The sequence below is a fragment of the Musca autumnalis genome, unplaced genomic scaffold (genome assembly GCF_047663935.1).
Source record: "Musca autumnalis isolate F117 unplaced genomic scaffold, ASM4766393v1 scaffold_5, whole genome shotgun sequence".
NCBI classification, from domain to species: Eukaryota; Metazoa; Arthropoda; class Insecta; order Diptera; family Muscidae; genus Musca; species Musca autumnalis.
The window spans coordinates 58,641,970-58,664,553 of NW_027412088.1; the positions used below are offsets into that span (position 1 = coordinate 58,641,970).

At 33.2% G+C, this 22,584-nt stretch overlaps 1 protein-coding gene across 2 annotated transcripts; it reads right to left on the reverse strand.

Annotated features, from left to right (window-relative positions):
* Positions 1-1,144: 1,144 nt before the first annotated feature.
* Positions 1,145-22,102, reverse strand: LOC141406389 (sterol O-acyltransferase 1-like). 2 transcript variants are annotated; one of them, XM_073991729.1, is made up of 5 exons: positions 22,014-22,102; positions 21,799-21,868; positions 2,728-2,977; positions 2,279-2,427; positions 1,145-2,211 (listed from the first exon to the last, which is right to left on the reverse strand). In XM_073991729.1, the coding sequence occupies exons 2-5, from the start codon at positions 21,857-21,859 to the stop codon at positions 1,229-1,231; spliced, it is 1,443 nt and encodes a 480-aa protein (XP_073847830.1). In that variant the 5' UTR covers positions 21,860-21,868; positions 22,014-22,102; the 3' UTR covers positions 1,145-1,228. The 2 variants fall into 2 exon arrangements, with proteins under 2 accessions (XP_073847830.1, XP_073847828.1); XM_073991727.1 differs by having other exon boundaries at positions 21,929-22,097.
* Between the last annotated feature and the right edge of the window lie 482 nt (positions 22,103-22,584).

Here is a 22,584-nt window from a genome sequence, read left to right on the forward strand (position 1 = left end):
AACGGCAAAATACCGTAAATCGGGGGGTACCGTTATATGGGGGCTATACCAAAACGTGGACCTATGTCCACGACTTTTGTTATATAAGTTTATTGACGCTTAAGAACCCTAAATGTCAAATTATAGCTAAATCGGTCTGAAAATGTAGCTAAAAACGTCAAAATACCGTAAATCGGGGGGTACCGTTATATGGGGGCTATACCAAAACGTGGACCGATATAGCCCATCATCGAACTTGACCTGCCTGCAAACAAAAGACGCATTTTCCCAAAATTTCAGCGTTCTATCTCAATTTTTGTGGATGCTAGAGTGATTACCACAGACGGACGGACGGACGGACGGACGGACGTGCACAGATCGACTCAGAATTTTACCCTGATCAAGAATATATATACTTTATAGGGTCGCAAATGAGTATTTCAATGCGTTACAAACGGAAAAACAAACTTAATATACCCTCCATACTATGGTGGAGGGTATAAAAACAAAAATTTAAAAGAAAAACTATGAATTTTTGACGGATTTTTGTTATAATGAGTTTATTAATAACTGCCTAACAAAATTTTGTTGAAAAAATGTGCGAGTCGCTTTATTTTTGGAAAACATTTTTGACATTTCACAGTACTGAACTCGTTTTTGTTGTAGTTGTTTGCTGATGCATCTACCTGGTAATTGTGGCATGGTGCCTCGAAAGCAACTCTTCTGTTTTTATTTTTTTGTTGATTTATGTTTGTGAATTAAAAACAATTTTATTGTGGAAATAGCATGCCTAATTGTATTGCTTTTTGGAGAACAAAGTTGCAAAGTGGGGAAAATCCTTCTTTGGGTCATTTTCTTTTTTATTTTTAATAAAATACAACATTTTTGCTTCCTTCATTGCCGGACAAATTGTTCTGTTTTGGCAGATATTGCTGGGAAGGTGTCTGTTTACTTTTTACAATTTTCTTGCAAAAGAGAATAAAAACTGCTTACTCTCTGAGAAAGTTCTTGATGGACAATTCTTGCTGGGAAAGTAAATGTTGCTGAAACATTTTTTCAGCTACTTTTCCTTTATACACCTGTCAAAATCTGCAACATTAGTAATTATTATTAATAATTATCACATACAAAGACACAGCTATTATCGAGTACACGGACAGGCATATTTTTTGTTAATAAAAATCTCGTTTTATTATTTATTTAAAAAAATATAGCATTCCAATATCTTAATCTAATTAAAAGCTAATTCTTACGATTTGCTACATGTCCACAAATGAGGAATCCATAGATCTGACAATGTATTATAGGATACCTTCGGGCAATTCTTTTTCGTATAATACTCCGCAGTATATAGACCAAAATTCAGGGTATTACCTATAAAAAATGTTAACCAGAAGAAAATATTTCCAAACTTACGGGGAACCCAACGGCTGATATGAACCAATGCAATTCCACCGAAAAGATAGAGAAATGTTAAAAATGGAAAATACAAACGCAATGGAATTGAAACAAAGTATTCGTGAGCCACTGTGGATATTAAATAAACTGTTATGGCACAGCAGCGTATGGAATCCTTAAATACGTGTGTATGGAAATCTCTGAAAATATATTCATACAGCCAATCTCCGACCAATGTATTCCAATTACGAAAAAATTCAAAATAGTCATGTGATAGCCACCAATCTCTGTGAAACATGCGATCGGCAAAAAATAACAATTCCGCGGTAAGATTATGCCATGAATGTAGTAAAAAGTAAAAGAAACTCAATAACATCAGCATGGATGTTAGGTGTATATGGAAAAAGGTACGTATCCATAGGCCGGTAGTTAATTCGACTTTACCAAAATCAGACATAATTGGTTGTAAATGATTCTCAAATAGAAAGGCAAACAAACAAACATAGGCCACACATTCCATAAACCATGTGGCAACATAATTCCAACGTATACTCATAGTTCGTGGATAATCATCCCGGTACAATAGGGTGGGTGCAAATAAATAATAAAGATATTTTCTAAATGGTGGCATTACAGCATTTTCTCGACCACAAATGACTCTCACAAAGGCATGCTGTTTCATTGACAATCTCATTGTTTCGAATAGAAGAGCAAAACAAGAGGCATTTCTTATGTCATACAATAGACACACTTTGGCTGGCACATATATAAATAATCCCTGACTTGTAATATAGGCCAAAAGCCATGTTGTGGACCACAATAATCGAAGGACTTCTGTAACGAAGAAAATAAATAGTTATATTTGAATGGGATATATGATTTCTTATTTAGAAATACAAACCCCGTTGTTGGAGTTTTCCCCTGACAATTGACCAGCATTCGAGGGCAAAATATATTCCACAGGTATATAATTTCAAAAATAGCCACATCATAAGAGCATAATGAACATTTATAAATCCCGTGCGAAATGTATCAGACGCCAAAGTAATTCTTAAAGAGAAACGAGATATACATGTTGTTTATTAATGGAAAATATGCTGGATACAATACGCAACAGAATACTTTCGATAGCACAATTACCAAGGTAGATGACGAAACAAAAACGATCAAAACCTCTTGTTATACACTTAAAACGTCAAAATTTGTTATGTTTCTCTATGACAATTCAATTCGCAACAACATATTTTGACAGTTCAAGTTCGAACAACTGGGTTGATGAATCTACCTTGCTAATTGTGCCATGCAACGAACGAATCTTGATATGTTTATATGTATCTGTACAATACGTACCTTCCATTTATGAAATAATCAATGAATATATTATACGCCAAATAGAATATGAATAACACAATAAATATGTTGTAAATCGTATGGATATGACTGATTTTCATAAGTTCGCTGTAGTATGATTCTCGACTTTTAAAAACTTTCTCATGAAATTTTTTCTTAATCTTATTGTGCGATTTTGTTGAATTATTTTCTTCCAAAATTACATTAATTTCCAAATGAGACTGTACTACCTCGCTAGCTTTTACATTATCTGCAATAAAATTCAGAAATTAGTAAAAGTATTGTTAAATATTTTTCCACTGCATAAAATGTTGGATACCGGATATATGGGGTAACAACAAATCCAACCGCTGCCTTTAAGGCCTCGGCACATATTGTCCGTTGTGAGTCGCGTCACGCGTTGTAAACAACAACCAAATGAAAAATATATAAGTGATGCCAAATTTGTTCTTGAAGTTTTCATGTTGTTGTTGAAACGCGGCGCTCAACGGACCGTATGTGCCGCGGGCTATAGGGCCTCAGCGCGTTCAGCGTCATTTATCATGTGGTTGTTATTACTGACGCGTGACGCCACTCAAAACAAACCGATTGTGCCGAGGCCTTTAGACTTTTATAGTTAATTTCCTTGACTCACCACTCACAGTGGATATATTTGATGTTTCCATTGCACGTTAGTTTTTTCTCCGCTTTAAAGTAATCTTTTCAATTTACTATCCAATTCGTAACTGATTTTTTTTATTCTATTTTATTACTAGAATATACAATTTCAAACAACCGTTTGTTGACCTCATATTTTTTGAGCTTAACGTAGTTAGATCAACTAGAGCACATAAATGAAATAAATATGCAGATAAACAAACATTCATTAATAAAACGTATTCTTATAAAGTTGTATTTAACACGTTCGCGGGCGCAAAAGAATTCAGACAGGTGCATAAAATGACAACCAATTATTTTCGAAATTAGTTATGTTGTATTTATTTATAAATTATGTATTAATATTATTTATTATATCATGAATATTTTTGAAATTAGTCGTATTATGTCTGGTTAAATTAGAAAGGTTGGGTAATGTTTTGTGTCAATTTAATTTTTTTTCTTTCAAATGTTCCACGGTGGAATTAGAAGGTGTTACGTCAGTTGCTAAAAATTAGAGTAAACGTCAAAATTTGTTCACAATAACAAGTTATATGCCATTTAGATATGACTTCATTAGCCGGATTTAGCACATTATCAGGTTTTATTTGCTAAATCCAGCCCAAAATCTACCAGATTTGCCATACAAAAATAAATCCTCGTATTGAGTGGATTTGTTTTAAATCTGGCATAAATCCTCGTATACAACTCTGTTTTTTGGAACATGTTGCTAGAAAATACAAAAAGTTGCAAGCTGGCACAAGAAACAAGGTAGATGCATCGGCGTATTGCTACACTAAAAATAATTTATAATGTAAAAATTTGTTAACAAGGCGGAAAAATTAAATGTGTTTTGATGTACAAAGTTGATTTTAACAAAGACATAAATACAACAAGATAAGACATTTCTTTTGCTATCATTCTTCAGTGAATGGCTTTTGAATTTAACATAATGTTATGTTACGATATGGTGATATAACATTTTTTTCTTTTATACATTTTTACGTATTTAACCGAATTTACCGATCCAATTGACATGGAATTATTCTTGAATAGATCCTTGAATATATAAATTTCGTTTCTGATACCATTACATGAAATGTTCCTCCTTGGTTGCGATTTTGAATTAACTGCAACCTGTTAAGGGTAATGTTTCTATACATAGTTTCGTAAAAATTTTTTTGTTGCATGCATTTTGTCAGGTCTTTATTACTTTATGTCTTTGAAACAAGGTAGATGCATCCGTGAATTGCTACAACAAAAATAATTTATCAATCAAATATCAAATTTATAATATAATATCAAAATTTATAAACAAGGCGAAAAAATTAAATTTGTTTTGATATACAAAGTTTATTTTAATCAACCAAACAATAAATTTGTTATTTGCCGTATGTTTTTTGAGACGAATTCGATTTACAACAACTTCTTTTGACGTTTCAAATACGGTCAGATGGGCTGATGCATCTACCTTGGTAATTGTGCTATGAACAAAAATCAGCTGGCTGCCATTTAAATCCTCCAAAGGTATATCTAAATGCAATGAGATGTGTACTGGATTTATTAAATCCAGTTGAGGGTTTATGGCTAGTCAGCTATTATACCTCATTTAGACTAGCCATAAATCCTCGACTGGATTTAATAAATCCAGTACACATCTCATTGCATTTAGATATACCTTTGGAGGATTTAAATGGCAGCCAGCTGATTTTTGTTCATAGCACAATTACCAAGGTAGATGCTTCAGCCCATCTGATCGAATTTGAAACGTCAAAAGGATTTGTTGTAAATTGAATTCGTCTCAAAAAAACATACGTCAAATTACAAATTTATTGTTTAATACTGAAAATGTTAGCTACTAATGCTAACTAAAGAGCAAATAAATAATTATTTTATCGCAGTTTGACCATCTAAAATAAATAAACTAATTATTTTATAGTTTAGACATCGTAAATATTAGTCTTGGTTGATTAAAATCAACTTTGTACATCAAAACAAATTTAATTTTTCCGCCTTGTTTTCAAACTTTTACATTTTAAATTATTTTTAGTGCAGGTATTCACCGATACATCTACCTTGTTTCTTGTGGCAGCTTGCAAACTTTTTGTATTTTCTAGCAACATGTTGCAAAAAACAGAGTTGTATAAGAGGATTTATGCCAGATTTAAAACAAATCCCCCCAATACGAGGATTTATTTTTGTATGGGAAATCTGGTAGATTTTGGCTGGATTTAGCAAATAAAACCTGATAATGTGCTAAATCCGGCTAATGAAGTCATATCTAAATGGGCTATTAGTTTTGTATAATTAATTTCCTAAACTCACCCTTCAAAGTGGATGTTTTTGATGTTGCCATTGTATGTAGGTGTGGTTTTCCTCCCGTTTAGTGTTTTCAATTTACTATTCAATTCCGAACTGATTTCGAAATTGTTTTTAGTACTAAAATATGAATTTCCAAACGTTAACATGAAAGCAAAAACAAAACATGTTGAGCAATTAGTTTTTATTGAGCATAACATTTGCGTATGTATGAAGTCAAATCTAGTAGAGCACATAAAAACTGAACTGAACAGGAAAACATCCCAGCAAAATAAATTGGAAGTAGTGCAATGTAGACTAGTTCTTTCACGGCATGTTTTTATGCAGTTCAAACGGAGTCGTGAAAAAGGCACTCCATTCCTCACATTTTAACCGCATTTGGATGCAATCCAAAGAATCACATCCATTCGTCACATTTTAACAACATCCGGAGGCAGTTCAACGGAGTCGTGAAAAAGGCACTCCAATTCCTCACAATTTAACAGCATCCGGATGCAGTGCAAACGGAGTCGTGAAAAAGGCACTCCGTTCACTACATTTTATTAGCAGTTGTTAGAGATCCCTACATGTACATAAATCAGTTTATACATCTCTACAGGCAGCGGAATAAAAGAGATAATCGCGTTAACATTTCCAAACATTTGTTAATACAAACTAAATAATATTTAATTTGTGAACATTTTTCCGGTAACTCACGAGAAGAAAATTTCCCAATGTGGTGCTGTTGGAGTACATGTCGAAATCTTAACTAGTGATGGGAAGACTATATCAAACCCATTTAGCAGAAGAAGCAAAAGCACCTAAGCTTGGATTAAATAAAGAGCGAAGGAACACACATGTTTGTTATTGAATTCAATAGAGAATTTTCATAATGTTAATTTAATAAATTTATTAATATTTTTGTTTTACACAAATAATTAATGCATTTTATTTTGTTATTCAAAACACGTGCTCTGGACTGCCTCCTATTCTACCCCAAAGGGTCAGTTAAAATGCAGTGCCAAAGGTTCAGTTAAAATGCAATGCCAAAGGGTCAGTAAAAATGCGGTGCAATGGAGTGCCTCTTTCCGGGGTCACTCCCTTGTAAAAATCATGAGTGAAAATGCATAATTTGATGCACTTCCAAATCACTTGTACATATCATTTAACTGCCTCTTTGGAGGCAAACTTTTCGCTGGGATAGTAAACAATAAAACGCATTATAAAGTTGTATTTATTACGAGTATAATTGGAATTTTCCTCTAAGACAATTTAAAATAGAAATATTCCACAGTTCTTGACAGTTAGTAAAACTGTTATCATGCCGTTTGAATGCTAAAGTCCAAGGCATATTGAATAAGGTAGTGACATCGGATTATGTTAGGTCCAAATTTGTTAAGAGTGTGAATAAAAATGTATTCATTTTACTTATTTATTACAAGCAAAATCTATCAGTCAGACGGAGATGTATGCTCATAGGCTATTTAGATATGACCTCATTAGCCGAATTAAGCACATTATCAGGATTTATTTGCTAAATCCGGCGATAATCTACCAGATTTCCCATACAAAAATAAATCCTCGTGTTGAGTGGATTTGTTTTAAATCCGGCATAAATCCTCGTATACAACTCTGTTTTCTGCAACATGTTGCTAGAAAATACAAAAGGTTGCACGCTGGCACAAGAACCAAGGTAGATGCATCGGTGAACTGCAACAACAAATATAATTTAAAATGTCAAAAAAAAAAATATTTATTACTTTTATTTAATTCATAAAAAATTCATTACAGTTTATTATGTTGCCCCAGCGTCTTTAAGAATTTATAGGGGCTAATTGGTTTACAAAAGCTTATACGAACGGTATTATTTTAAAATTTCAAAAAATATTAAAAATCAAGAAAGAAAACATATTCAAATTACATCAGAAACACTTGATAAAAAAGATTTTAATTCTTTTTTAAATGTTGAAATCCTTGAAATAGCCATAATTCGATTGGGAACATGGTTAAATTCCAAACAACCATTGTGTTCTATCGTGGACGGAATCGAATTATTTTCATTTTGTTAGAGTTGATAACAAGTCGATTTAGACTGCAGTATTCCATAATAACATCAGCATTATGTTCCATTTGACATTTCAATGCCATTTCATGATTATATGGATAAAGTAGTGCTATATTGTCGGCTTACATAATAAGTTTCCCATATAGTTTCAAACTGGATATATCATCCAAGAAAATTATTAACAATAACGGGCCCAATACACTTCCCTGTGGTACACCGTGTTCAACAAATCCAACATTTCCTTTAACGCCATTAATTTCCAAAAATTGTTTGCTGTTTCTTAAATAGCTTTCCAGTAATTTCAATTCTCTTAAATTCCATAAAATTGTAATTTTTCTATGAGTATAAAATGATCAATCAGGTCAAACGTCTTTGATAGGTCGTAAAACGCTGCTCCCACTCCTCCAAAGTTTGAATCCAAACTTTTACAAATTTCATTAATGAAGTACATAATCGCTTCTTGTGTGCCACTTCGTTTTCTAAATCCGAATTGGTTAGGACACATTTACCTTGTCGTTTCTAAAAAAGTTGATAATTGGTGACATAACATCTTTTTGTACACTTTATCAATTAAAGGCAACAAGGCTATTGTTCGGAAATCGCTAACACTACGACTTGGGAATTGGTACAATTTTAGCAGTTTTTAATACTTCCGGGTAAATTGAGGTTTGTATCATTTTGTTGAATACAAACGCTAAATGACCACTTAAATAATCGTTCGAAGTTTTTGCTTCCACTTAAATAATCGTGCCGGTAATTCCGTCATAACCTGGACTTTTGTTAACATCAATATTTGCTATTAATTCCGCAACTTCATCTTTGTTTACATCAACGATAGTAAATCGAAACGATGTTGGCTTTAGACTATTAACCCCCAGTTTATGTATTTCGAAACGAAAATGTGTGCGCATGAAACACACCCAAACCTTAGTTTTTGAAATATTATTTCCTTTGCTTTTGCTTCAAAACAAAAAACAAATTTGAAAAGCACACTTAAATTTGGTAGTTTTTCTTGCGTATTCATTTTCTTATCGACATACATAAACAGGCCCTAAAATGATTGAAAGTGTCTGCATTTGTATGTGTCACTTTACTTTTTAAACCTCTAGGAACATTTAAAAAGTAATCATTGAAGGTATTGCATTTGACCGTATCATTGATAATTTCATCCCTGCCATTTCACAAATGTATTTGGTGTCCTTCATTTCTTCCCAGACATTTGTTTAAAAATTGCCAACATTTTCGAGGATTTTGGCTACATGTTTCAAGATTCAAGCTCATGTATAAATTCATACTCGTCTGACTAACAATCTTTATTATACGACTAAACAAGGCGACAAAATTAAATTTGCCTTGATATACAAAGTTAATTTTAATCAACCAAGACAAATATTTACGATGTCTAAACGACACAATAATTCATTATTTGCTCATTAGTTAGCATTAGTAGCATAATGTGCTAATATTTTCAATATTAAACAATAAATTTGTAATTTGTAGTATGTTTTTTTAAGACGAATTCAATTTACAACAACTTCTTTCGACGTTTCAAATTCGATCAGATAAGCTGATGCATCTACCTTTGTAATTGTGCTATGAAAAAAAATCATCTGACTGTCATTTAAATCCCCCAAAGGTATATCTAAATGCAATGCGATTTGTACTGGATTTATTAAATCCAGTTGAGGATTTATGGCTAGTCTAAATGAGCTATCACCCTGCAATAACATTAGTCACGTTCCACACTAGAGTGAATTTCATTAAAAAATTTCATGAAATTATATCGAATTCCCCACTACAGCACTTTCATGCTATAACTTTACTATGGAACTCGATCTAGAGGCTCATAATTTAATTTAATTCAAGTTTTGAACGAATATTCGACCAGATTTTCACAGCATAATATATACTGCAGGTACATATAAAGCTTTAAAATAAGCCATATTCCAAACGTATGATGAATATTTTGAAAACCAGTACCAAATATCTTATTTGGTTCTTCGCCTTCGTTGCGGGTATACATTTTTCCCGCAGAAATTTGTCGGTATAGGTTCACGCTTTCATACGAGTATAGACCCCATAGAACGGTATCCTTCGGTTTTCGGTATTTTGAAGGTTTTAAAATCATTATCACATCGAAATGGCGGAAATTTGGTTCCTAGCCTTCGCTGCAGGTATAAAACTTTCCCCCAGAAATTTTTCGGTATAGGTCCACGCCTTTATATAGCCCCCATAGAACGGTACCTCCCTATTTCCGGTATTTTGACGTTTGTGGCCTCAATAGTCCACCGAAATTGCTGAAATTTGGTATTTGGTCTTCATTTGGGGTATTAACCGTTCCATATGAAATACGTCGGTATGGGCGTAATTTCTGATAAAAGAATAAAAATAAATTCGATTTATGTTGCCCTTGCTCTTTTAATCTTTTATCAAAAATGACGCCAAACTTTACTGAAACGTTGCATGTGTTTTCGGCTTTACAGAGAGAAATAAATACGAATTGCGCAATGATTTTGTACGGAAACCGGTAACGCCGCCATCAGACCATCTGCTTTTTCACATGTATTACATCAGCTGTTCTGTATATTAGTATACCCAAAGGGACAACATACACGTGAGAAAGCAGATGGTCTGATGGCCGCCTAAATGATATGATAGTTGTAATAGCTAACGGCATTAGAAAGTCCTGTAGTGGGATTCTGTAACGCATTTTCACTGTTATCGATAATTGTCGGTAAAATTAAAATGCTTATAATTTCGATAATTAACGAAAATTTTCGGTATGTTAACGATGAATAAAAAGTAGTCGCTAGCCTCTACCGATACAAGCAGTGATGCCAACTATTCTTTATGTTTTAAGTCATAATTTTGCCATTTAATTTTATCGATTTTTGTCGGTAACAGCAAAAATGAGTTACAGAATCCCACTACTGGACTTCAAGGTCCTGATATCGGTGTTACATGAAGCAAGTTATTCTGTGGTAGCTATAGTCTGCAATATGGCTTCACACAGTGGTAAGTTGTGAAAAAAGCATGGCATAACACCAGGCAAAGATATCCAAAGCAGACACATGCCATATGTTATAAGGTTTTATATTAGGTCCGTACGATAAGTAAAAAGTACTTGCAAGTACTCAGCAAGTTCTCAGTAAATTCTATCCACTAATTTTATTCTCTCGAAGCTAAAAATTTGCAGAATGTTATCGAACAACAATTTGCAAGAAGTCAGCTGATTTGACGGAGAAGTTTGGCGGAAAATATTCAATTTAACAATTGAAGGTTGTTAAGGAAAATTATTTGATTATCTATAGGTCTGTACGATAACTTCGCAAGTGAAAAGTACTTGCAAGTACTCAGCAAGTTCTCAGTAACGTCTCTCCACCAATTTTACTCTCTCGAAACTACAAATTTGCAGATTGTTATCGAACAGCAATTTGCAAAAACTTGCAAGAAGTCAGGTGATTTGAAGAAGAAGAAGTTGGCGGAAAAGATTAAATAAATAAATAATAAAATAAAAACTACAAAATAAGTTATTTTATTTACATTATCGTTTCCCATAATGTATTCAATAATTTTTCCCTTTTTATTTCTATTTATTTTAATAACCAAACGTTTGTTTATGTGTTTGCCAAGAAGTCCGCCACAAAACATTCGAATTTAAATCAGCTGATCAAACTGGCAAGTTCTTACAAGAAAAATTTTCCTTGCAAAAACTTGTGAACAAAACTCTCCAAAGCTCTCCAAAATTCTCTCACTATTGTCTCCAAATTCGCTCTCTTTTACTTTACAAGTTTGTTATCGAACAGCATTTTGTAAAAGTTTGTGCAAATTTGTACAAACTTTTGGGTTATCGTACAGACCTTATACTACAAAAATAATTCTCTTTCCATATCATAAATTAACGGCTAGCCGTTCACATAGTGTTCCTCCTACTCCATGAATGCACCGATTTTTGCTGGGATTTTATACCATAGAAATAAAACAATCACCACAAACTACAAAATAAGTTATTTTATCGTTTTCCATAATTTATTTAGTTATCACTTCTCTTGTTTACCTTGCAATTATTTTAATGACCAAATGTTTGTTTATGTTTTTGCTAAGAATTTCAAAGTCTGCCACAAACATTCGAATTTAAATCAGCTGATCAAAATTGCAAATTTTTTCAAAGAAAATTTTTCTTGCAAAAACTTGTAAGTTCTTAGTCACAAAACACTCCAAAATTCTCTCGCAATTCTCTCCAAATTCGCTCTCTTTTACTTTACAAGTTTGTTATGTCGAAGGTCACACTAGAGTGGTTTCATTGGAACTTTTAGGTATTTATAGATCGAGTTCCCCACTACAGAACTTTATGATATCACTCTACTGTGAAACTCGACCTAGGAACCCTTGTTTTTCATGAAATGGTTTCAATGAAATACTCTACTGTGTGACCTTCGACTATCGAACAGCATTTTGTAAAAGTTTCTACAAACTTTTGGGTTATCGCACAGACCAATTCTGAATCATCTATTTGTCGTGGAAAATGGGCAACTCTATAACGTACATTCGGAAAATAAAACCGCCTCTATAAGCGTTGTTTCAGTGTGCGGCACGTCGCACGTTGGGGCAAGATTGAAAAAAACGGGTCTTAATTGAAAAATTGAAATACAAATTTTTGATAATCTGTCTTTACAGGGTTAACGAGTGCAAAATTCTACCTCACTAGCCAAAATAGCAAAGTCGTATGTTGTTTACTTTTCGTGTAGCACAGTGTTAAAGATGTACATATGTAATTGTACTGAAAAAGTCTTGTAGAAATGTGTTTAAAAAATTCCTCAAAATGTGTCCAGATTTTGCATAATTTTGAAATGTATTGGAGTATAACAAAAAAGAGTGTCGAGAAGGTCGTGAGAATTTTTTTTGTATTTTTCTCTTGATTGTTTTCTTTGATATTGCGCAAACAAAACTTGCTCTCTGCTTGCTCATTTTGAGTTATGTCAAAAATGTTGGAAATAGCTGTGGGTCAAATGTTTGCATTTTGGGGTTTTTGTCTTAATTTTCCCTGTTACTGTTGTACAGTATGTCGTGTTTTGGTTTAATGTCTGTGGTCACCCTACATAACACAACTTGTGCAGGTCTACCATTATGTTATAGTTACTATATATAATGATTTATATAAAATTATGGCGATGCACAAGGGGTGAATTAATTAAAATAAATTAAATTCAGTTTTTGGTATAACTGTCGTTACATGGTAATATGGTACAAAATTGTAAGTCTTTAACCAAAATGTCAAGATCATATATTGTTTACTTGTACAGTTACACTGTCATAAAGCTAAAGAATTTTTAATAATTTAAAGAGCACCATAAAAAATTAAATTAAATTTTAGTATATAAAGAGTAATATTTTTTACGCATCAAAAGTGCCCCTTTTAGAATGGAATCGTCAACTTCAGTTAGGAATCTATGTCTTAGAAAAACATATTTATGGCAAAAGAAGTTTAGAAGCATATTAAAAATTAATTTAAAATGTAGCCATTTTCCCTATTTTTGAAAAGTATTTAGAGTTAAAAAAGTAGCGGAATATTTTATATGGAGCTTATTCCAAAATGAGAATATATGTATAGAGATGATGTTTGATAGAAATATTTTCAATCCCTTCAAAATGTACAATTCACAATTTGAACCAGTTTAGTTGCAATATATGCATATAACATTCGAAAACTCCCATATTTGACTGCACCTCTATATGGGGCCTATACCAAAACATTGACCTATATTGACAAATTTTCACACTATGAATTCTTAGGCATTCAGAACTCCTAATTTACAGATAAATGTACTAAAAAATGTGGTCAAGGCCCTCGAAATACATAAAATCGGGAGATACCGTTGTATGGGAGCTACACTAAAATATTGACCTAACTTAATAATTTTTTGTCAAATATTAGCTTAACCAATAATTTATCATATTAGAAGATTTTGGATTCATCAAATAAGAAATGATGGCAAAACCGTAAAAACACTTCATAGTTTTTATGGTACCCATTTATGAATCCCTCAATTTGCACCAAAACTGTGTTCCGTTATATTGATTGAAGTGTAAACATTCGAAAAATATTAACATTAGTTCTCTCAAATGCTTCCCTGGATTAATCTCCGTTTTTTTGGATCTTGCCCCAATGTGCGTCGTTCGGATTTGGAGGAGGTTACATGTCATTAGGTCTGTACGATAACAAACAAATTTGTACAAACTTTTAGAAAATGCTGTTCGATAACAAATTTGTTCAGTAAAAGAGAACTGACAGAACTTGCAAGTAGTTGCAAGAACTTGCAAATACTTTTTACTTGCGAAGTTATCGAACAGGCCTATTGATATGAAGAAGTCTTTATGGGAAATATTTATTTTAATGAGTATATTTTTTCTTCAAAAAATATATATCCATATTATATGCATCGAACATAGAAATCATGGCACAATTACCAAGGTCGTAGCATCACACCAGCTCACTGTGGTTCCGCCCGTGGACAAAAATCGAAAAATGTATGGCGTCAAATTTGATTGCAATTGAAATAAATATTCTCTAAACACATTAAATTGTTAATATCCAGTATTATTTTTCCCAATTTACGGCGGTAATATGCCAAGTTAGGTCGAAGAAGTTGAGATTTGTATGTGGTGCCTTAAAAACGTAAAATATATCTGCAAAGCATCCGAAGCTTGCTTATAAGTGAAATTATAAAAAATTGGAGAGGTAAATGTGCAATTTTCAAAATCACACTTATATTTGATGGCATTGACAATATTCTTACGAAGAAACAAAATCATAGTTCGTTTTCTAACTACTTTAAAAATAAATTCTTTGTAAATCACTTTTTGTGCTATTTTTAATATCATTACTATATATTTATGTTGAGTTTTACTAATGAAGGCCCCGTAAGGGCAAGCCCTTATTTTTTTTTTTAAATACAGGGGAAAGTCTCTAGTTAACGATAAAAAGAAATCCAGCTGCCCCTACCTGCCACCCTGTAAGTTATTCCCATTATAACACGCACGCCCCGCCTGTAAAAGCACGCACCTCTATATGTAAAAATGGAATGTACGAGTACGAACATTCTTCTCAGCAAACAACAAAATTCGAAATTAACGGATTTAGTTTATTTCACATCATATGTTTATTTTTTATATATCTGAAAATAAAAGTTTGCCATCTCGGTAAGAGACATTTTTTGATATATATATTTTTCTTTAATCGACAAAACGACTAAAACTTGGATGTATACAAAGTGTGGATCTATATCGAAAATTTTTTGCAAGGAGGTATTTTGTTTACTAAGAAGTGAAATTACAGAATTACAGCCAAATCGGTTCGAAAATTTGGCTTAAATAGTTCCAAATACCGAAAATCGGACGGTATCTTTATATGGGGTCTATAGCTAAACGTGGATCTATATTGAACATTTTTTGCACGGAGGTAGTTGGTCCACTGGGAAGTCAACATGGAAAATTATTTTAGCTTAAATCGGTAAAACTAATCAGTGGTCTATGAAAATATCGCATACTAAATTTAAAGGCTGTTCAATAAAAATTTAGAGTTATAGCAAAATCGGGGAAAGATATATATGGCGGCTATATCCAAATCTGAACCGATTTTTGTTAGAATCGGTAAAACTAATTAGTGGTCTAAGAAAATATCGCATATTAAATTTGAAGGCCATTCAATAAAAATTGACCGAGTTAAAGCAAAATCGGAAAAAGGCCAGCTAATTAGGGACATTAGTAGTAAAATCAACTTTTATATTAACTGCTGCACATTTTATTACAACAATTGCTTGTATTAGTTAGTTTATAGAGTATTCAACTGATTTCATGCTTTACACCCACCACAAGTCCTTTAAGGGGCCGGTATTATTATAATCCCTAATAATTCGCTTTATTTTCCGTTAATTCAGGAAAAAAATCATATTTATTTGGCTCTTAATACAACATTCCCAGCCATACACTGCAATTACCGCTTCATACTGGGTGTAGATTTCTCCTTAAATTTTGTATGAACCAGTTTGGTTGAGGTACTATGGTGAACATCCTATTTTAAGGATGAGATATGAGGATTTTTCTAAATCAAAAAAATATGGTCTTCTCATTATTAGCATCCTGACATAACGTAAAAAAAAAACAAGTAAAAAAGTATAAGTCGGCTTTGCCGACAGAGATATACCCTCAGCCTGTGTATATTGAAACAATTTTTTCCCAAAATGTTGATTAGGATTAAAGATCAAAAGTTTTGCGGAGGAGATACTAAAAGGAATGGATCGACATTGACCATTATGGAAGTGGATCTCCAGCCACTACATATGGTGCCTATGGGGTTTTTCCACCCTTCGGGCTGTTTGCTCAAGAAGTATGGACTTGCCCCTGAAAAAAAAAAAACGTTAACCATCGTAATTGAAGCAGCGAATGCAAGTTGGGAACAAGACTGGAATACGAGCGCACACCCTATTTTTTAGAAATTTTTACCACAGGTAAGTCTCATCCTGAACACAAAAATATATATACCATCACTGGGAAGTCCATACTTCCCGAGATATAGGCCATTACAGTTCCAAATTTTCTTTTAAATTATAATTTTCTTTTGCAATAGCCGGCCTTCGCCCGGGCATTTAAAACTTTCCTATGGACAGGGGCAAATCTAGGGAACGGGAACAAAAATTTATTTTAAATTATAATTTTTTCTCTAATTAGCCGGCCTTCCGCCGGGGATTTAAGACTTTCTCCTATGGATAGGTAAAAGTCTCGGGAAAGGGCACAACATTTTCTTTTAAATTAAATTTTTTTCTAAATGGCAGGCCTTCGGCCGGGGACTTAAAACTTTTACCTATGGACAAGTGCAAAATTAGGGAATGGAAACAAAACTTTATTTTAGATTATTAATTTTTTCTCTAATTAGCCGGCCTTCGGCTACATATTTTTGGAACTTTAAAGGACTATATCTCGGGAAGTATGGACTTCCCAGAGATGGTATATATATTTTTGCGTTCAGGACGACGAGATCTACCTTTGGTAAAAATTTCAAGGGGTGTGCGCTCGTATTCCCGACTTATGCCGCATGTTGCTTCAACAAAAATCAGAGTGATTCGATATCAGTATGGCGATTCTCTAACTCATTTTTTGAGTTACCGACAATTGTCGGTAAAATTAAAATGCTTATATTTTCGGTAATTAACGATATTTTTCGGTAATTAAGGATATTTTTCGGTAAGTTAGCGACGAATAAGGAGTAGTCGTAAAGTTCTACCGATAGCAAAAGTGATCTCAACTTTTATTTGAACTTTTCTTATCCGAAATTTTGTGTGGGAGGCACCGGATGGAGTAGACAAATATAGTCCATATTTGAACCTGATCTATATCTGGTAGAAATATTAGGATGTTTAAAGTATGGACCAATTCGGCCACTCCCTTCAAGAGTTACCGTACGAACAATTTTTCCGAACATTTTTGAACCTTTTGGGGGGAGTTACCTGAAGGAGTGGACCGATATGGTTTATCTTTGAACTTAAACTATGTTTGGACAAATATTACTAAGGCCAAATGTTGGACCGACTCGGCAGATCCGTTCTAGAGTTATCTTGCACTCCAACCACCTCACACGGTGTCATAGGGGTTTTTTTGCAACTTTCATGCTATTTTCTCAGGAAGTATGGACTTGCCCCTAATGAAACTTGTACCTTCGTATCATGGTAGAACAAACCAGATAAAGTAAGTACTACAACAAATACAACTCAACAACAACCACATAGGAATTTGTTTTTGTTTGAAACGTTAGTGTCAAATATAAATGTAAACAAAATAAAGGGGTGAGTACATAAGCTGCCTTGCCTGCTTACCTTGCTTGCTTCTGATACAATAATAAAAAAGAAAAGGGCAACCCAGTTCGAAATTTGCTCGGCCTTCTTTATTCTTTTATTTTTATTATGTCAAAAATGAAGCAGGAAAGCAAGGCAATCAGGCAAGGCAGCTTATGTATGCAGGCCTTAAGGAAATGTCTATAAATTATTGGAATTTAAAAAACAAATATTTCGTATCGTCGTCGGCTTCCTTTTTCACTTGCATTATTAATTGATCATCAAGCTCGATTCCAATGAGAAATTCATTAAAAATTAATACTAAAAATGATCTTCGCCCAAAAAAGGCAAAATTTTCAAATAAAAAATAAAATCAGCTGAGCCAGGCTGGGGTTTGAACCCACGTCCTTGAAAAACACTAGAAAAAAGTGTTGTCACGGCGTGTTAGCGTTCAGAGCCAAACTCATTACTTTCAAAGGCAGCGCTAAGCGTTTGTCATGAAAGCACAACTAAAATGGGAAAATCCCCATTGTTGTTGTAAAAAACAAAACAAAATGCATTTGAAAGAAGAAAAGTTCGAGGACATCGAAGCCGCTCCAAGTCCGATATGTCTGAGGAGACTTTACCAAAGTCGAAACATGCATGTCACATAGTGGTGGGTGTGTGGGTTCGAATCGTCGTCGGCTTCCTTTTTCACTTGCATTATTCATTGATCATCAAGCTCGATTCCAATGAGAAATTCATTAAAAATTAATACTAAAAATGATCTTCGCCCAAAAAAATTTTCAAATAAAAAATATTTTTCACATTTGATTGAACATTTTGGAAAACATGAATGAAAACTCGTTAGATTTTCAATTTGAATGTTTCCATATCATTCCACTAAATGCATTATTTCTCGCAGAAAGTATAATTTTTGCAAATATGTTTGAGGTCGCTGGAAATTCATTGAAAACGGAGAAGCTGCCTCAAACTTTTGTTTTTGAAATCAAAATACACACGTTTATTAGGGTTTATTCTTTTCAAGGTTAACAAAATACCACGCATATTAATAAATATTATACCGCCTCTATAAGCGGCGTTTTAGTGTGCGGTATGTCGTTCGGACTTGGAGGAGGTTACATGTCAATGATATGAAGAAGTCTTTATGGGAAATAGTTTTTTTTTTTGATGAATAAATTTGTTCTTAAAAAAATATATATCAACAACTAACCAATTTACAAAAACAACATTGTTGTTATTGAAAATTAATTGTCAAAGACAAATATTGAATAATAGTTTCGTTCCAAAAATTTGTTCTGGAAAAACATAAATACATTTTGAAAATCTTCTAAAATAGAACAAATTTTAATCAAAATGTAAATATAAAGCTTTCAGAACTGTCGTAGGTCATTGTTATTACACGTTTACTGTGAAAAGAAGAATTTTATGGTAGCAAATTTCGAAGTTTCAAATTTCATGAGCAGACATTTTGAAAACTAAATTTAAAAAAAAGTAAGAATACAGCTGATTGTCACTTCTACCTTGTATAAATAAATATGCCTTGTATATCCCTAATAAACATCGAATATAGAAATAAATATATAAAATGACGTATTGAATTTGACACTAACATTACAGCCCTGTTCAGTCAGCTGGGTATTGCTGTTACCTTTACTTGTTCTACCATGCTTCGTATGGGGTGCAGTTAATACAAGTTGCTAAAACAAAAATCAAAGCGATTCGAGAGATGGACCTAAACTGAACTTTTCCGAAATTTTGTGTGGGAGGTACCCGAAGGAATGGACCGATATAGCCCTTCTCCGAACTTAAACTAAGCTTGGGCAAAATATTACGAAAGCCAAAATTTTAACCGAATCGGTTCATCCGTTCGAGAGTTATCGTGCGCTCCAGCCAGCCAAACAGACGGACGGAAATTGCTAATCGACTCCAAATTGTCTGAAACACATTTCGTCCAAACATATTTGGGGTCTAAATCCATTATTTCGATGAGGCACATTTTGCTCGTATGAAAGTGTATATACCCTCGTTAGCATAAATGCTGAGGGTATAAATATTTTGTCTCTACCTATAACATTGAGCAAAATTTGGATGAGGGATCATTTACATGCACAATTTTTACAAAGGCTAAAAAACACCCAACAACGATGGAAGCCCCAGGGATAATTGTGTTAGCTTTTGTATGGAACAAAGTACATTTTCACTTCACCAATAGGTTATACTCATTTTTGAGGGAAAAGAAGTTTATATTGCTGGAAAAATTATCCGGTGGATATAAACAAAAAGTTAGTTTAGTTGTGTAGTTTTAAAATGGCACACACAAATTTTCCTCTATGCCGAAAGACTTCAGTTGTGGAAATAAGTGCAAAATATTTTTAACACATTATGTCAGCATGCTAATGATCAGATTACCATATTTTTTTGATTTAAATGATTTAAATCATCCTTAAAATAGGATTTTCACCCTAGTAACTCAACCAAACTGGTTAATAAGTACTTGTCCCAATTTACATTGGGCGAGTTTACTTGCGGCAATTGTCATTTTGTAGGAGAGAGAGGTGAGGCATATGGTAACCCTTTGCCTCTCAGCACCCTCGCTCACCTACAAACTGACAATTGCCGCAAGTAAACTCGCCTAATGTAAATTGGGACATTTAAGGAGAAATCTACACCCAGTATGGAGCGGTAATTGCAGTGTATGGCTGGGAATGTTGTATTAAGAGCCAAATAAATAAGATTTTTTTGGCTGATTTAACGGAAAATATGGCCTAAAGCGAATTATTAGGGATTATAGTAATACTTCGACCCCTTGAAGGACTTGCGGTGGGTGTAAAGCATAAAATCAGTTGAATACTTAGTCCCGGTCCACACTAGCGTGAATTTCATTAAAAAATTTCATGAAATTAGGCGTTCTTAAATCGAATTCCCCACTACAGCAATTTTATGATTTTACTCTACTATGGAAGTCGATCTACAGACGCATAATTTCATGCAATTTGTTCAATGGAATTACTCTAGTGTGGACCAAGACTAACTAATACAAACAATTGTTGTAATAAAATGTGCATCAGTTAACATTAAAGTTGATTTTACTACTAATGCCCTTAATTAGCTGGCCAAACTAATATGGACCGTTTTTAGAAAAGTGGGTTTTACTTCCCCCACATATGGGGAATCTCAGTATGTTTTGACATCACTCGATTCCTCAATACCTTATATAGAAAATTTATTTCACCAAAATCTTCACGTTTTTAAATGAAATCGAGTAATCTTTTAAACTGAATTTATTGTCCCTAATTAGATGTCCGACACGGATTTGGTGTTTTAAATGTGATTTTGTACTCAACGTATTTGGGTAATACGGACGCTCAGAGAGCGTTGTTGTGGTAGAAAGGTGAAATATTTCTGTACGTCCCGTCCTTATTTTAGGTTTAGCAGTTAGGAACACTCGAAAGACAAAATTAAACTGACACAAAGCTTTAGCCAACCTTTCTAATTAAAACATGTTTATTATAAAAAACCCGGAATTAGCATTGATCGGTCTATAATAGTTCGTTCTTATATTTTTTTGCTCCTTTAACGGAAAATATGGCCTATAGCGAATTATTAGGGATTATAGTAATACTGCGGCCCCTTAAAGGACTTGCGGTGGGTGTAAAACATGAAATCAGTTGAATACAATAAAAATTAACTAATACAAACAATTGTTGTAATAAAATGTGCATCAGTCAACATTAAAGTTGATTTTACTACTAATGTCCTTAATTTGCTGGCCAGGCTAATATGGACCGTTTTTAGAAAAGTGGGTTGAACTTCCCCCACATATGGGGAATCTCAGTATGTTTTGACATCACTCGATTCCTCAATACCTTATATAGAAAATTTATTTCACCAAAATCTTCACGTTTTTAAATGAAATCGAGTAATCTTTTAAACTGAATTTATTGTCCCTAATTAGCTGTCCGACACGGATTTGGTGTTTTAAATGTGATTTTGTACTCAACGTATTTGGGTAATACGAACGCTCAGAGAGCGTTGTTGTGGTAGAAAGGTGAAATATTTGTGTACGTCCCGTCTTTATTTAGGTTTAGCAGTTAGGAACACTCGAAATACAAAATTAAACTGACACAAAGCTTTAGCCAACCTTTCTAATTAAACCATGGTTATTATAAAAAACCCGGAATTAGCATTGATCTATCTATAATAGCTCGTTCTTATATTTCCATTATTTTCCAACGTACATACCTCTGCGGTTACACTCCTCAATTTGTTCGGAATTTGCCACCATTGTTTGCAACTTTTCCATGAAACTTAACTAGAAATCACAAATTATTATTGGTCTGTTCCAGAACTGCAAAAATCTATTAATTTTTACTATTTTCTTCGATAACATAAAGGAACAGACATTATGTTTTAATAAAATTACTTTTATTTTTAATACGTATTTCACCTTTACATACTTTCAACTCAGAATTGATACAACCGTTATAAAGTAAAATTTGTTTTGTTTATAAAGCTTGACCCATATCACAACATTTTTTTAATTGCTAATAAGTAATGGCAAAAGTGTATGTGACAAAAGTGTTTATATATAAAATAAGACCATACGTAAACCTGTTATAAGTTAAAAGTTCAAAGCAATTGCAATATTTTGTTGCCAATGATGTATAAACGCTGCAATTAGTATTTACATAAAATATATTGTTTTGCGGAACTTTTCGAATATTGACCTCATTTGATTGATATATTTATTACTAGTTCATTATAAACATTTATTTTTTTAATATAATTTAATTTTTATTGCTGATAATGGGTAGTTTACACGATATGTTTTTATATCCTACACCACCTTTGTGGTAAGGGGTATTATGTCTTTGTGCATTAGTTTGTAACATGCAAAAGGAAACGAGATAGACCCATAGTTCCTTTTAGGGATATACATAGAATCACTTTCTGAGTCGATTTACGCATGTCTGTCAGTCTGTCCATGTATTTTTGTAAACAAAGTACAGGTCGCTTTTATTGTCCGAT